General features: G+C 47.3%; 1 protein-coding gene across 1 annotated transcript in view; it reads right to left on the minus strand.

The window, feature by feature from the left end:
* Positions 1–444: 444 nt before the first annotated feature.
* The window catches only part of LOC149350802 (uncharacterized), a 51,873-nt gene continuing 35,702 nt past the window's right edge, over positions 445–16,615 (minus strand). The window contains exons 2-5 of the mRNA XM_089579944.1: positions 16,176–16,308; positions 10,517–10,581; positions 10,264–10,385; positions 445–5,503 (exon numbers count right to left, since the gene is read on the minus strand). Coding sequence (XP_089436070.1) covers positions 5,324–5,503; positions 10,264–10,385; positions 10,517–10,581; positions 16,176–16,255 — 447 coding nt within the window. The 5' untranslated portion in view covers positions 16,256–16,308 and the 3' untranslated portion in view covers positions 445–5,323. The remainder of the gene's footprint in view (positions 5,504–10,263; positions 10,386–10,516; positions 10,582–16,175; positions 16,309–16,615) is intronic.

Genomic DNA, 16,615 nt, shown 5'->3' on the forward strand with positions numbered 1-16,615 from the left:
GCTCTTTTCCGTGTTCTTCTTAGGGTTTAATTTGTTGCAGAGCCCCTTACGCTGTATCTTGAAAATAGTATTTTTATGCGAAGCATACTAGCCGCACAACCGAGCTCTTCCTTGCTGCGCCGCGCGCGGCCGCGTAGCTACCACTTGACCTACATCGGCGCACCACGTGATATGACGTCACAACAGCTGTGAAAGCTGGGGCTCAACTCGTGCGCTCGCTTGCGGACGCGCAGCTTCCACCGGCGGCCTAACTCCCGCTCCTTCCGCTAGGGGCGCTGACGTCACAACAGCTGTGAAAGCTGGGGCTCAACTCGTGCGCTCGAACTCGTGCGCTCGCTTGCGGACGCGCAGCCTCCACCGGCGGTATGCTTCGCATCCTAGGCTTAACCATAAGCTAAGCCAGGCCATTTTTTTTTACCTGAGCGAAGTTTTCAGCACACAAACTGTAGCTTCGGGGACGTTTTATTCTTTTTAAATTGTTCATACACATCTACACACTACCGAAACAAACGAACAAACAGTACACACACACACAGAGTATCAAAAAACGTCTCGCTGTGCTGCCACGCCTGTCGGAGGGCCATCCGATTGTTAGAAAGTTATGGAAAATACAAGGGTAAATGCTCAGTTTAATTGGCACATGATTTTAACATTACCTGCACACCGAAATGCAGCACTTTATTCACTCTGCAAGAAGAAATTATATGTACAGTTTATAACATACACACCGCACTAGAGGCGAAAGAAAAAGCAGTTTCATAAATAAGATCAAGCTCAGGAATTCAAAGTCAGGTACCATTCAAAACCATCCTTAATCGCATAACACTGCAGGAAGGCAAAATGAGTCAGAAGACAAACACACAAAAACAACAATAAAAACGCGGTAGCACTTGAAAGCACTGCCGCAGCTGACTTGTATGAATGAACAACATTATCAGCATTCGTCACATGAAGAAGAGAAAATAGGTTGTAATATATCACAGCAGCAGTTAAGAGCTGCGTGGCCTTTTCACTTTGCGGCTCAAACAATATAGCAATGGTCAACGCCGCTTACAGAAAGTTACTTCACAAAGGCGAAGTTGCAAAAAAGAAAGAAAGAAATGTAGCGCAACGCATTTCATTTACTCATATGAAAATCATTTCTCTTTCTTCGTGCTGAGGGACAAGACAGTACGTGATTTCATTTGATGAAACCACACTCTCCCATCAGAAAGAACCTGTCATAGCGGGCTTCTGCGGGCATTTTTTCAGACGTCCTGCTCGGCAAATTACAGCACAACATTTTGCCTAGGTAACGCATGGCCAGGAAAAAAAAAAAACTTCCCCATTGAAGCTCAGAAGCCTTCATATATATATTTTTTTTTCATCCAGGTTGCGTCACTTATTACGAACAAAAGTCACCGCATTCGCGTAAAAATAGCTAGAATGCTTCACACAGGGTGCGCCACATAAGCTGCATGAAGTTCACAAAGAGCTGGTGGACTGCACGAGGACAAATTGGGCGGTCGCGCAGCTAGGAGCATTAACCTTTGGCTGATAAACGAACTACTAAATGAACTTTTTAACACTTAAGGTAGGTTACAACTTTGAATGATGAAGGTATGGAACGTCAGAAGAAGCAACCATGGTCACGGGACGCTCCGCTGCAACGCTCAGCAGCTGGGTGCTTCAAGCGTTCCAGACTCGAACCGGGTGCTCATCTCGTGAAGCGTATGAACAGCAAGAGCGCGGACAGGACATTCAAAGCAACAGCATCACCATGAACAATGCGACATCAGGTGTCTCTTTGCACGCGCTCCAACTTTGTTGGTAAATATTTCACATGCAATCAAGTAGCCCAGCGTTGTTAACTGACGAGTTGGTTAACGAGTTCATAATGCCATCCCCCTTGCGCGAGGCGTATTTTGTCAACATTCCTTGCCGTATCGTTGTTTTAGCGAAGTTTTATTCCTGTGCGGCGAGCCAGCCATCTGCCATTTTTTGGTTAAACTTGGTGAGCTTACGTAGGCAACTTCGTATCACTCAGCGTTTTTGAAGAAAGTTTTCTCCAGCTTTTGAAATTAACAGCACATTGTACCGTAACATCGTTATCATCATCATCATCGTCACAACTACGTCGACTGCAGGGCATAGGCCTCTGCCACTGAGCTCTACATAGCCTTATCCTGCGCCAGCTGCGGCCATCGTATCCGCGCAAACTTTGCCTCATCTCTTCCTCAATTCCTCGAAACTGTATATAAATCCAGAGAACACATCCACCGTTCACGACCTTGTTAAATGCAACGGTCAGGTATTAAATGTGCACAATAGCAATTATTTGCTCATTTCTTTGCTTCACTTGTGACGTGACGAGAAGTCAAGATCTTACAGAAAGCAACACCACACAAACTGTACAGAACGCAGTCATCAGTGCAGTGATCTGCAGCATGCAGATCTCATGAGAGATGTTTTTTTTTCTCGCTACTGCCATGGCGAGTCTCACAGATATATTATTTTTCTTTGTCATTTTGCAGCAGGATTGAATTCATGGCTTAAATCCCGAGACGATTCATAACCACATGCACGAATTCCTAGCTCTTTGCTTGTACGGCGCAACTAAAGAACGCTACTAAGGTGTAGCGGTCACTTACAATATCTGTGCAGGCAAGGCAGGGTATTGCAAGATGCATTATATGCGCATTACATAAAGATCTTTGCGCGCAGGCAACAGATCTCGCATCTGACTGCTTCCTATCGGACCTTGTCTTCGACAGAAGGGTGAAGTTCGCTTCTTTATTTTTTCCTTTCAGGTCGCTCTCTTTCTCTGCGTTTTTATCACTCGCAAAGCTGTTCACTCGAAAAGGTGGCGGAAGACTCTTTTGTAAGAGAGCGCCAACGACGTTAACCTGAGCGTAACCACCAGGAAGATAATTGCGGGACGTTTTTCTCGCGTCCTTGAAGCAGCGTCTTTGTCTCTATTGCGGTCTCAGAGCTCACACTTAGTGTACACCGTGCCATCGTGGCGGAAACAGTTTTGAGCGCGTGCTTGTTGCTCGTATCTGAGATTACTTCGAGCGATATTTAAAAGTTCATCTTCCTTGAAAGGAAACAGCGGCGCGTATATACGCCGAACCACGACCGGTTCCAGCACCATAACATTGCAGAGCAGTAGCTAATGGGAAACAAGAAATAGTGAGGATAACGATAACAATACCGTGCCCTTTTGGGACACCGTCCGCATACCGCGAGTGTGAAGGCTAAAATGACCCTTGACAGTTAGCATTTTTTTACTGCAACAACAACAACAACCACAACAAAAAGAAAACTGCATATTCGGTAGCATAGTTCTGCACTCACTAAAGCTTATACAGTGAGTAGGCGATTGCTCATTTTTTTTTTTTTTACATTTGCCGATTTTATAGCTAGTGACAAGCTAGTTCTAAGGCAGTATCTAACAACACCCAGACAAACGTTTTATAAACGTTGCACATTAAACATTTCATATATCCAGCAGACTCAGCAAGACACATTTGGCACACATAATATAATATGAAATATATTCAGAACTGTATTTCTGAATCTCCCTGAGTGTCTACTTTTTATTTTCTATTGCAGAGCAAACAGAGATGGAAAGAAGCTGAACTTAATATTTCTTGGCTGATTATTTAATTTCCATGCTCATTTCAGTTGTGTCGTGAAACGCTTAAAAATTATTTTTCTGTGCACTCGAATAGAGATTCGACAATTGGTTTCTGTAAGTAAAACAACTGTAGAGAAAAAATAAACACGCACATATAGAATTCGAACCTGCAAGCATATATGGCGGCTCAAGCTGTAAACTCAAGCGGGAGGTCAGTAGGACAGCCTTTTCTGTTGCACATAACCACAGAGTACCAAATCTCGATATAGCCTCTTGATTTTGTGCGTGATCATGTAAAACTAAACATTTTATATCTATGAAGTTTATTTTTTTTCGGTCGTTCAAATGATACCAATAAATTTCGGAGAAGAGCATTTTTCAACGTGAAGTTGTTTATGAACGCGACATTTCACATAACAGAAGATTCCACTATAAGAATCAATATATCCGCAGATCTCCCCTCAGGAGGCTTGTAAGTTTTTGCTATTAACGTTATTGACAACTTCAAAAACATTCCTCATTGGTTTTCTATGGCAGCATTAACTACTCGATGCGAGAGAAGGACGAACTGTAAAATAAAGATTTTGCTTTGCGTCGAAAGAGTGGGCCATCACCTTTAATATTTTTTGGCAGTATCTTACGATATTTCACAGCTGCCTCACAATTAAGATTGCTGTCCAAGAATGCTGGACCTGTTTCTGCGGAACTCAGTTATCTTCTAGATTTGCGTCCGTAATAAAATTGCGATATGAAATGTTGAAATTCATGCGATACATACTCCTCTCCCCTTTTGCGATATTCGCGGTCTTCCGGCGAGGTACGCATCTGCGTTAGAATGGTTATGCCACACACGAAATTAGAGCATTTAAAAACATGAACAGGAACGAAGATATAGTCCGTGTAGCAACTTTTATATCTGATGGCTTCAGTTTCTTTAAAGATGACCCTTCGATTCAGAGAGAATGAATGGTGTACAGTATGTAGCTTGAGCCGAAATCACCACACGATACATCTACAAAGTGCCTCAGGGTAGCAACAGAAAATAAGTAAAATACATGGCGACCGAATCTCAGCTGGATCGGCATGACACTATTATGCGAATCAAAGCGTCGACAGCAGCATGCGACACTCTTCTGACATGACGGATGTTCGACCGAACAGAGAAGAGCATTTGTCCAGCATTTCAGAAAGTTCATTGAGGACTGTCGATCATTCCCTGTCTTCATCATTCCCCATCATTCCCTGTCTTGCTACTGAAGAAGGCGGCGCGCTGCGCTGGCGCAGCGTCAATACTTTTAAAGCTTATGTCGCTCAAAACTGCACAGCACAGTGGAACGACGACGTCCGCCAAACTTCAGTGCTTGAAACGGCGAATAGCTTCTGGCGTGAGCGCATCATGACACTTGGGGTACAACTGGATGAAGCTCACGTCGAGAACATTTTTCATTTGCATCAATGACCGCTGAACCAACAGCGAGAGGGACGATTCCTAGCTTTAAAATGCTCTCGTTATTAAATAACCCTGTTTCAAAGATTACTGCAAGACATGTATCGAAACCATTACGACGGCAAAGGACACCAAGGAGGAGATAGATGACGTCCCGATGATCGAGCACGACAACAATATCCAAGCACAGGCTCCGGGTGGACGACAGCCCTGGCTGTGAACGAGGCGCCAGAGACGGATCGGGCAGCCTATCCACATCACTTGAGATTCTTCTTCTTAGGCGGCAGCTCCTCGATGTCTTTGATGCCCAGGACGCAAACTCTGGTCTCCCACAGAGCGTCTGCCAGCTTTTTCCGGAAGCGTTTGTCATCGAGCCCAGAGGCACGGCGCTTGCGGCATGGCTTCTGGCGCAACTTGTCTAGGCAAGCAAAGAAGGCCTGCATGAGAAATAATGAGAAAAGGGAGAATAGAAAGAAACAGGCAGATCATGAGTGAGCTATCTGTGCCAATTTGTCGGATAACATTCAGGGAAGAGCTGCCTTCGAAAACAGCAGGTGAAAATTGCTACGTGCGACGACGATGTGACCTTAATAATAACTTAAACTTCGCATCATGAGAGCTAGTAAGGTTAAGACGCGCAAGCACATTAGCTACATTCCTCGCAGTGTCCCTGATCACAAGTCCGCCACCAGGCAGTAAACATGGCAACTTGTTAAATATGTTTAGAGTCCAAATAATAAAAATAATAAACGAACTAGGAACACTAACTAGATCTGCTCATAACATTGTATGATTTTTCAATAACGGCGTTTTGGCACAATTTTCTTTTGTGCTACGACGAGTAGCAGTGAATATGATATAAAACCCCGATTGCTGCAGCTAACGACATATGATTATGGTGTCTCTGTGGTTCATTAACATACAGACGTTAGTTTTGCGCTTTTGCAGCTCTTGTATTCTGCCACATAAGATCGCATACACAGTTTTCGAACAAATTCTTTTGATGTCCTTCACGTCACAACCACACGAGTGCTATAACGTTCCAAGCAGGAAAGACTTATGGATCACTCTTGGAGAAGCAGGTCGGGGGGAGGGGGGGGGGGGGGGGGGAGGGTCCATTTTAATTATGTATTTCTTCGAGTTGTTTGATCGAAAAATGAGCTTCAGCGTGGTTTTTTTATGCAAAATTTCTCGTTTGGGGTGGGTGACCACCCCCTGCTTAAATGTGCCCCTGGTTCCAAGAGCGCCTAATTACAACGACCCGTCATTCGGTTCCGAATCAACAATGTCTCTACTCTGGTTGTGTACTTAGCTACTTACTACGAAAGACGGATCACTTTTACACCATTAGCTGTTCGCCGCCGCGGTGGCTCAGAGGCTATGGTGCTCGGCTGCTGTCCCAGAAGACGCGGGTTCGATCCCGGCCGCGGCGGCTGGAATTTCTTTGGAGGAGAAATTCTAGAGGCCCGTGTACTGTGCGATGTCAGTGCACGTTAAAGAACCCCAGGTGGTCGAAATTTCCGGAGCCCTTCACTACGGCGTCTCTCATAGCCTTAGTCGCTTTGGGACGTTAAACCCCATAAACCAAACCAAACCAAACCATTAGCTGTTCCTATAGCGCGTTCCTCAAAAATGTGGCCTCGATGGCGCCATCCGCACAGCTCCACAACCGGGCCCCAACTGGTAAAATGTATCTCCCACCTACGAGCCTAGCATCTTCCTCCTGTACCTCCCGCATACGAACGAGGAAGATGCTATAACCCCTAGGCCGCTGCTGCTACAGCGTTACAGCATTAGTTGTTCTTTTCTCAGTTCTACGCCGTGGGCGTCCGCGTCCGCAAGCCCGCCGCCGGGCATCCACGGATAAAACTGCACCTTCGGACACTCACCGGTAAAAATGCACCTCCGACATACTAGCCCAGCACCTATCCAACACCTCTCACACCTCCCGAATACGAGTTGGATGCTCCATTTCTTTGCGATCAGAAGCCAGATAACTCTGGATCATGCGCGTTACGAACTCGTAACCGTCCTGTGGTCTTTTCAAGTTTTAAAAAAGGGATACTGAACCAAACTTTTGGAGCTGCTCTTTTGCATGGAAACAAGAGCTTGACTGCTAAAATTGATGGTTTGGTTTATGGGGTTTAACGTCCCAAAGCGACTAAGGCTATGAGAGACGCTGTAGTGGAGGGCTCCGGAAATTTCGACCACCTGGGGTTCTTTAACGTGCACTGACATCGCACAGTACACGGGCCTCTAGAATTTCTCCTCCAAAGAAATTCCAGCCGTCGCGGCCGGGATCGAACCCGCGTCTTTCGGGTCAGCAGCCGAGCACCGTAACCGCTGAGCCACCGCGGCGGCATACTAAAATTGATAATTATGAAAAGCATTTTAGCGAAAAAGGCGGATAACACGCTTTTTTTCGCGATTTATTGCCGTATCGTTGCACCTGGCGGCCGCCTGTGGAAGCTGCGACCAGACGTCATTACACCCGCGCGCCCACCGTTCCCGCAGAAGCACGATTGCCATCGCTACTCGCGGCTTTCTAGTAACATTGCAGCCATGGAGGAAGAAAAACTAGGAGGGACCATGACGTCACAATCTTGAAGCCTAGTCATAAAAAATATAATGGAAAGCATCATGGGAAATAGGCCCTCACGTGACAAGGCAGTGGCAGCTCTTAGCTGGATTTCGGTTTCGGTTTCGCTCTCTCGCTGTACGAGCAACTAGGCGACCATCTGCTTGCGTTCACTGACGGCTCCGTGGTGAGCGCAAACTGCTCGCTCGCCGCAGCGGCCACCATCCCCGAGCGACGCGTGCGCTGACTGCGGCGCAGTGGAGACACTTGGAGCACATGCTCCTTCGCTGTGCCGCTTCTGCAGTGCCGCGTCGCGAGATTCTCGCGGCCTGCAGGGAGCTGGGAATCATCCCGGACAGTCTCGAAGCGCTCCTGTGGCCGCGCGACACTGCGCGCACCCGTGATATTCTAGCCTCTATGCCCGTGACAGAACAGTGGTGAGCCTCTGTGCGTTCATCGAACAGGCGGGCTTGACTTCCCGCTCGCTCTTCGCCAGGTAGTGCACGCGTGACACGAACGCTCCGTGGGTGCTACATCCCACGGTATACGCGGCCGGGCGCCCCACCCCGGCCGCTAGTGCAGTATGCCGCGCGCGCGATTAGTCCGAGACAGGACGCTACGAGCGCGCGGCTATGTATACATACAGTTTACTTCTTTTTGTAAGTGATTGTGCGCAGTGGCCGGGAGACCCCGCGCAGGGGCAGACGTAAAGCCGCCGGCACTCTCTCTCGACAGCGAGAGAGAGAGAAATACTTCACTGCTGAATTTCACGTCGGAACCGCCTATGTGCGCGCGCGTATTCGGCACGACTTGTGCCTTGAGAATAGCGGAGAACGGAGGGCCCATGGGCGGGCCGAAGTCCGCCTGCCCGAGAAGTAGAATCTTGCACAGCGCGCCGGAGCGCTCGTTCAACACGTCCATCCGCCGTGAGCGCTCTGGAAGCCGCTGCGCCCTTTTTTAGAGGCTCGTTTCTTCGCCTACTCTCGAGTTCTCCGCTCATAGCATGCGCTGAAATAAAGCGTGTATTCCCTCTCCATTCTCTTTATGAACCACAGTTGAACAGTGACGAGGTCGCGGCCGCACCCTTTGATGAAAAGTTTACCCGCAGTTTTCTACAGTGCACCCAAAAACTCAAGAGTGTAATCAACAGAGACGCGCAGCCTGCAGACAACCTCGAGCTCGGTACGCATTCCGCCAAAGCGCTGCGCTGCGCTACTTCGGAGCACGGATGTTCACTAAAAAGCACCGCTGGCTGGCAGTCTGGTAACTGTGGAGGAGGGCCTATTTCCCATGAGTCAGTGCGCAAAAGGGCCCTCGGCAGCGGCGTCAGAGGAGGATGGCTTGCAGAGGCTGAGCGCACTCCCTCCTAGTGTTTTTACCTCCATGATTGCAGCTTTCCCCACGTCTGTCGTCTGCTCACGGCGTACACAGATATGTCAAAATGTTAATCGATGCTGTCTACATACCAGAACCGTATGCACGCTTACGTCCGCTGAATGCAGCTACTTCTTGCGGACCTTACGCCATTTCTAACATTCTCACTTTTAAGACAGAAACGCGACGATGTTTAGACAAGTGGCGCCATCTGGTGGTTAGGAGGAGAAGCATTGTTGTCAACAAACCGACACCCCTCTCAGCCTAAAGGGGGCGGAATCGTTACTCTAAATAAAAAAAATAAAGCAAATTCATTACTCGTAAGTTTTCTTATGGGCGACAGAAGACGAAGCGAAAGACCGGTAGCCCATTTATGGCCAGTGAACGCGCTGAAGAAGCCAGTAAAAACGACGCAACCAGTCCGAAGCGAGGTTTCATGCATCGAAGGGCGCCGCCATATTTGTCGCCGCGGGAGGGTGCCATGACGTCACGCTCTTCACCTCGCGCTGGCCGGCAGGGCTTGGCGCGCGCTCATGAAACATCGAAAATAAAACCATCCGCTGAAAAATACGCGCAGTGACGACTAGATTTCGGTGTAATCACATTCCGAGAATCTATTTTCAGCGTTTTTGTTCAATTTTCAGATTTTGCTTCAGTATCCCTTTAATGACAACTTTCAGCCGTACATACAGTTACCGGGAATGCGAATGACGTCAATGTCATGATTGGTCATTATAGGTAAAAACTAACGCTTCCGGTTGCCCTATAGCCACTCTCGTATGGCGAGCAATGACAAGCACATCAGGCCGTATTTTACACGTTGAGACAATTTTCAAGATTTTAATTTTTGGTAAGATTCACAGAAATTTAGAATAGAGTGCCTTCACAACTTGAGAACAGCAGTGGACAGATCGTCAAACATGTGGACATATCGATCAACCTCCTCTGTGCGCTGTTTGGTACCACTCTTGTGAGAGCCGTTTTTTTTTATCGTTTACAATGCACACTGCATATTGTCTGCCTGTTTTGCACAGAGGAACTTGATTACCTAACTTTTCACATTTCGGCGCAAGCTTTAATCACTGACTTCTTGTAAGGTTAAAACTGGTGGTGTCTCTGGAAGACAACAGTAACGTAAGCAAGTTTTTGCGGCGCTTAAGTCTCGAGCGCACGCCACAAAGCCATGCATGTTCGTAAGTGGACATGAGCAAGAAAGAGGATACGCATTAAATCTGCACAACTGACCTTTCTGAGCGTGCACTGTGTGTTGTAGTAATCAGCTCCGGAGAGGTATTCCACCAGGTTGAAGGCCCGCATGAAGTTCTGGCCGCAGCGGCGTAGTGCCACTTTGTGGCAAATGTCGTAGACTGAAAATAAAAAAAAAATCGCAACATGCTACACCTGGTGCCTTAGATTTTCACAAGAAAGTAACATCAAAGCAATGGAAGGGACTATTATCGTTCCACTGCGTACTGAAAAGTAAGCAACCCAAGCTTACCATTTTCCTCGGTGCGGTTCTTGTTCTCTTCGTGGTACCTGTGCAGGAAGTCCTGCTTCTTCACTCTGCACAAATATGATAAAGAAAATGGAATCAGGTCACGGATGGACAAAGTGTCAACGTCAAGGGGGCAAAGGAAAAAAAGAAACAACGACGAAAGAGTGTACCGCATGAGTGCAGTATAGCGACGGGAACCTTTGCCGAGTACATGCCTCTTGTTAACGACTCTTCCGCACGGCTCATTATGTAGCAATGAATTGTGACTGACCGATGACGTTAACCACACCTTAACTTTGTGACTTGGAGCCACGCGTGTATTTAGAAGCGCAACGTATGTATTCCGGTTAGAGGAACGGAGGATCAATGACAGGCCGGGCGTCGAAAGAGGCTCGCGTTGACATATTGCGCAAACTGTTGCCGTCTGCAGTGGAAACTTGCACGTCTTCCCTCCGCCATATTGGTCCCTCGGGTTCAGAAACGCGAACGTCGACCGCTGTTCCCGACCTCTGCATAGTACCACTGGCCCGCGTTGCCACACCTACAACACCCAGCAATGCTTCCGAAACTTCTGCAACTAGCAAACATGACGTCAATAAGGCATTCACTGGCCGCCGCGGTGACTCAGTGGCTTTGCCGTAAGGCTGATCAGCCCATGGTCGCAGGATCGCATCCTGGCCGCGGTGGCAGCATTTCGATGGAGGCGAAATGCAAAAAAAAAAAAAAAAAACGCCTGTGTGCGTGCGCACTTCAATAAGCACACACCTTCGAAAACCTCCTTGCAGGCCAGACACCGATCGCCACCCATTTAGAATTATCTGCACTATATATAAATAAATAAGCAAGTACGGCTCCTTTTGGGAGCTCGCATGACTTGATTTCAAGGCAGTGACGAGGTATACAGTGACAACGTTTGGTTTTGGTTTTATGGGGTTTAACGTCCCAAAGCGACTAAGGCTATGAGAGACGCCGTAGTGGAGGGCTCCGGAAATTTCGACCACCTGGGGTTCTTTAACGTGCACTGACATCGCACAGTACACGGGCCTCTAGAATTTCTCCTCCAAAGAAATTCAACCGCCGCGGCCGGGATCGAACCCGTGTCTTTCGGGTCAGCAGCCGAGCACCATAACCACTGAGCCACCGCGGCGGCTTACAGTGACAAAGTGACAAAGTAGTTCAAGGCCGTGTGACAATCATACTATACTGCAAAAATGATCCGACCTGCGTGCTTCATCTAACAGATAATGGCGCATTAATCCCTCAATAATTCTTTTTTTATTGAGCTTCCCAGTAAAGAGAGAGTCGCTTGCCAGATAAAGGTGTTGTCTCATAGAAATCTTTTGAAATGGCAGTTATGATTCACGGTGCTGTCTATATATTACTGGACTGTCTCAGAGTAGCACAAGCTTAACGCAACAGTAACACAACTAGCTTTAAAGGCTCCGAAGTAGCTCTTGTTTAAGCATTAAAGGGAAAAGGCAGCGGAAGCGTTCCAGTTATTTATTTATTTTTAAATTCGGCGCACTTTTCGCTGTTTGTTTTTCTTTATCTGAAATCAAGTTTCATGTTTCCGTGAATATGTATTCTTTTGCGCAATGGTGTACTAATTTTTCCTTCGGTATAAATATTTCTTTTACTTCAACCCGTCTGTTTTTTTTTGTCTATTTCACACAGCCACAGCTGTTAGGGAATCAGTCCTCGAGGTCAATGTGCAAGTTGCGCACAATAAATGACAGCAAACATGGAATGCCTCAGGTCTGCAAATGCCATTGTTAGTCTGAGAAGCAGCTAAAAAAAAATTGCCTCATTGTAGATAGTAGTAGCAAGCAGGTCAAGCCATGTCAACTGGCACGGCAAATGCCAGTCGCAAACGTTGTGTAGATATCTCGTCCGGTTGAAAAGTATCGAGAAATTATTTGTCGCTCTATATCAATCTTACTTCCAACTAAATTCTGCCCTGCGTGAGCAATAGGGGCAATCATGGAAAAAAATCTAAGGAGGGAGCGTGACGTCACGCGGCCAGCGTTCGTAAGCCGAGTGTTTTTGAAGCCGTTTTCTCCCTCAGTTTTTCGCTCTCCGAGTCAGTCCTTTATGTTTTGATTCTGGTATGTTTTAGTGCGCGCGTATGCGCGACCCGCGGCGCGGGCGTCTACAGCAAGGAGGTTGATCTACAGTCAGTTTGCCGCGCTAATCCACGCATGCGCGCGCGCAGCGGGGCTAGATTTTACCGCACGCTATCATGTGGTGTGATCATGGGGGGGGGGACACTCTCTTTTTTTTTTTACTATATCTTTACTTGTTAAGACTAGGCTTCAAGGTTGTCGCCGGACGCTCCCTCCTCAGGTTTTTTTTCCTCCATGGGGGCAATACTACATATTTTGCGGACAAATAAGTTAAGGCGAATTCATTGCAGTTCTAAAGGCATTGAGTTTGTCCGTGTGTAACCTCCCGAATGGCACTAAAATTGTGAAACTTAGGCACTTAATGGTTTTTTTTCTTTTTTTGCACATGTGGTCACTTGTGGCGCAGGAATTAGACGTCAGCAAAAAAATCACGTGACCTCTGCAGCCGTGACAGTTGCCGAAGCAGCGTCTGCACGGCGCGCGTTTTCCCTGCTCTACGCCGGTTCCTGCCGGTTTCCGACCATAGGTGTTCATTGACGTCACTGCGTCTTAGGATCCAAAATATGCGTTCGATGGTGGCGTGTCTCACTAGTGCTTGCGACAGATAACGAAACGGAGAGAAGAAGCCACAGACCTGAAGAAACTTGGCTAACGCGTTGACATTCTTTGCCGTTTACAGCAACGCTTCGTTCACATATACATTGTACCCTCAGTCAGTATAGGAGGTGCTTCATCTTACTCGATACCTTAAGTGAAGCAGAATTTATTTACACGAACATCTACAGTTTGCGGAGTATCGTGACGACGTTTTCGCTGCCCTTCATTATGAGTCATAAAGGAGCCCGAGTGAATGCACAAAAACCATTTACGTCTTCTTTGTTTTTGTTATTTATTTATTCATAATTAAAACCATAACTTGTCCGTCTGCCTTATCGACAACTTGTGAGTACTCAAGCGGCCGCCTGTCGTTATCTTTCTGGGTCACTTCGCCGGTCACTCTCGCGTTTACAAAGTCCTTATGAAATAAAGTGAACTGCTTCTTCATATTTTTTTTCATTGCATTCCCTGGTATCAATCTTCTTTGGACGAAGGCGCCTCCAAGGCCTCCTGAGGCAGAGGCCCGTCATTTATATCGTGAAGCCTGTCAACGCACTCCTTTGAACAGCAGGACAAAAATTTCTAAGGGCTCTCTGGGCGCCTCTCTATTTAGTTATATATTTGATCATTTAAATAATAAATAAACAATTGAGGCGAAAAAAGCATCTGCCATTCTTTTTAGTTTTCTTTCAATTGTTCGATATTTGAGGGCGAACAGTGGGCTGCATATGCAATAAAGCGCATTAATAAAGTCAGTTGCGATCTCCTACAATTCTCGGACAGCCGTCAGTTTTATTGATGAATCTGAGAAAACAAACCTCACCTAAAGCAACTTGCTACTTTATTTCGTTTCGATACGGCTAGAATATGAAACGTGAATTCCTTTACAGAGCTTTCCATCCCCACGGAGCGTATCTTTTTACACAAACTCGTTTATCGTGCGATCTCGAAATCTTAAGGACTGTTTCTTTTGCACGCAGTGCGCACGTAGCACGCTCCACTTCTTATGCTTTAAAGATTCGCTTACTTGTAGGCGGAAATTCTAGATTTTCACCCCTGCTGAATGCCTCCTCACGTTTCTCGCGCTGAGAGTCACCGGAGGGTTTTACATAATTTTCCTTTTTTTTTTTTTTGCCGCACTTAGCAGCGCAAAAAAACCTCTCACGCTGTGTTTCTAATGTTTTGGTGAAAGAGAAACGATCTGTGTCGGGCAGGACCTGACGCAGTCGCCCTAGATCCAAGAAAAATTTGCTACAAACGTCGACGAGACGAAGCTCAAACTTCCAGCGAAAGGAAGGCCTATATGAGGCAAACGCGGTGCTCTCCAACTATTCATCGATTCATCCGCCACGCCTACTACTTAAAAATCGCTGCATATATACGCCTAAAGCTTTCTTATATGCCGTGTTACGTGCTCGAAAGCAATAATAAAAAAAAAAAGAACAGGAGCGTGCGTGTTCCGTAATTATGCTTTGCTCTGCAGAAGAATACGCGACTCTGCACAACTGAGGAGCGCGCGAAGAGTCAGCACTTTTCCCATTTAATCAGAAATGCCCATTTTTGTCCTTTCTATACTGGCGCTCTCTCTCTCTGTCTGCCCGTTTGAAGAGCAGCGGCAGAATACGTGGAACACAGGCCGAGGAAGAAAAAGAGGCCGAGCTGTCGCGCTCGCGGACATCGGTCGAGAAATGTACCGCCTTTGGCAAACGTAACCAGGCTGCCACGGCCGCGGCCAGGACGGGCTCGAGGCGTAGCGGCAACACGAGCCCGCGTTCCCATACCTGCGCCCTCGCTTTCTTCCTCTGGATGATAAAAAAGTCCTCTGACAGCAAGTGCATGTGGCGTGCGCTTTCACGCCTTCGAAGCGCGTTGTGCGAGGGCGCTGCGCTCTGCTCTCAGCCCTCACCGTGAAGCTCAAGCGCGTTGCGTTCTCAGCCAGAAAACTTTTGGCGTTCACCTCCCGCTCACCGCTCCTATCGCTCAATTGAATGAAGAAGGAGAGGCTTTTCTCCAAGTCCTCTGTGTCGGCAAAATAAAATGGTGAACGGCTCGCGAAAATTCGACAGCGCGCAGGAGTGGAGATAAAAGTATAAGGCAAAGTCAGCCGCGCTGTGCATGTGAGAGCGGCCTCGAAAGAACATGTACTCAAGATTCCAAGCAGGCTTCTCGCTCGAGTAACCATCAGTACCTCAGGTAGTGCGGGGTGCGCTTGTGGTCCTCTGCGGGATGTGCTGTTTTCCCTTTTGCTGTGCAGTTCTTCGTTGTGGATAATGTGCGCGAAAAAAAAAAAAGCGCAGATGCACCTTCTCAAGCACAGCACGTTTATTAAAGATATGTATTCGATTCCTGTACGCTGTCACATATGGACTAGCGGATGCGATTCCTAGAAAACCTATTTACAACTGTAGAACACTAGGCACACAGCAAGAAATTAGTGCTACTCGCCGGGTGCTAACGTTGATGAATCTGGTTTGCAGCAGCCATACGCAACCGCATGTTTTCGTAGCCAGCGCTGCAATGTAAATGACCGTTCTGGGCAGCGAGGTAAACCGACGAAGTAGCGAGAGGTCATCTTTAGCATTTTCATACCATGTACGCCAGAACAGCACGCTGCTCTGTCATCACCACGTACACTACTCTATTTTAGCAGAGATAACAGCTTGAACAATTCGTATGCCTCTGTCCACTGCTCCTCACAAATTCCCTCTCTTCTCCATGACATCCCCTTGCGACAGCGAACGCTGCATGGGGGCCACGTGTACTTGTCCACTATCTGACACCTTAGTGGAAAGAAAACTGTGTTGAAGCATTAACCGCGCTCCGCAGCTGTCGTTAGTTTTCTCGTGGTTCTAGAAAGTGAAACAAAACTGTCCATTTTTATCGAACGGTCTTCAAGCGAGCTCCCCTTCAGAATGCGGGTGAGAACGAGCGCGTTTCCTCACTTGTATTTGATCTCTCGTCTCGGCTCGGCGACAACCACCAGCACGGTGATGAGCAGCACGGTCACTGCGTGGAAGCCCATCCCGGGCGGATGCGGCCGGAGAGGCTGGCTGCTACGCTGCCTTCGGCTGGCACCTGGAACGAGACACGTTTGCGCGGCGTCACTCCACAGGGCGTGCAACTCGCGAGAAGAAATGCTTCGTTATAAATATTATATAGCTAAGCACTAGCGAAACGCAAACCCACTTAACATTGCCGCGAGAAATCTATTGTTTCTTCCGCACGACTGGCAGTGAATGTATCTCCCTTCCCGTCTTCAAAAACGATCGTTCTTGGAAGATCACGTGGCACATTAATTTCATGTGTAATGTTTTGCGTTTGCGTACTTGTCTATAAAGCTTTCAAATTATATATATATCTGGAGCAAAGAACTGCTGTCTAC

Source organism: Amblyomma mixtum, chromosome 3, assembly GCF_055824585.1.
Source record: "Amblyomma mixtum isolate Tamu chromosome 3, ASM5582458v1, whole genome shotgun sequence".
NCBI classification, from domain to species: Eukaryota; Metazoa; Arthropoda; class Arachnida; order Ixodida; family Ixodidae; genus Amblyomma; species Amblyomma mixtum.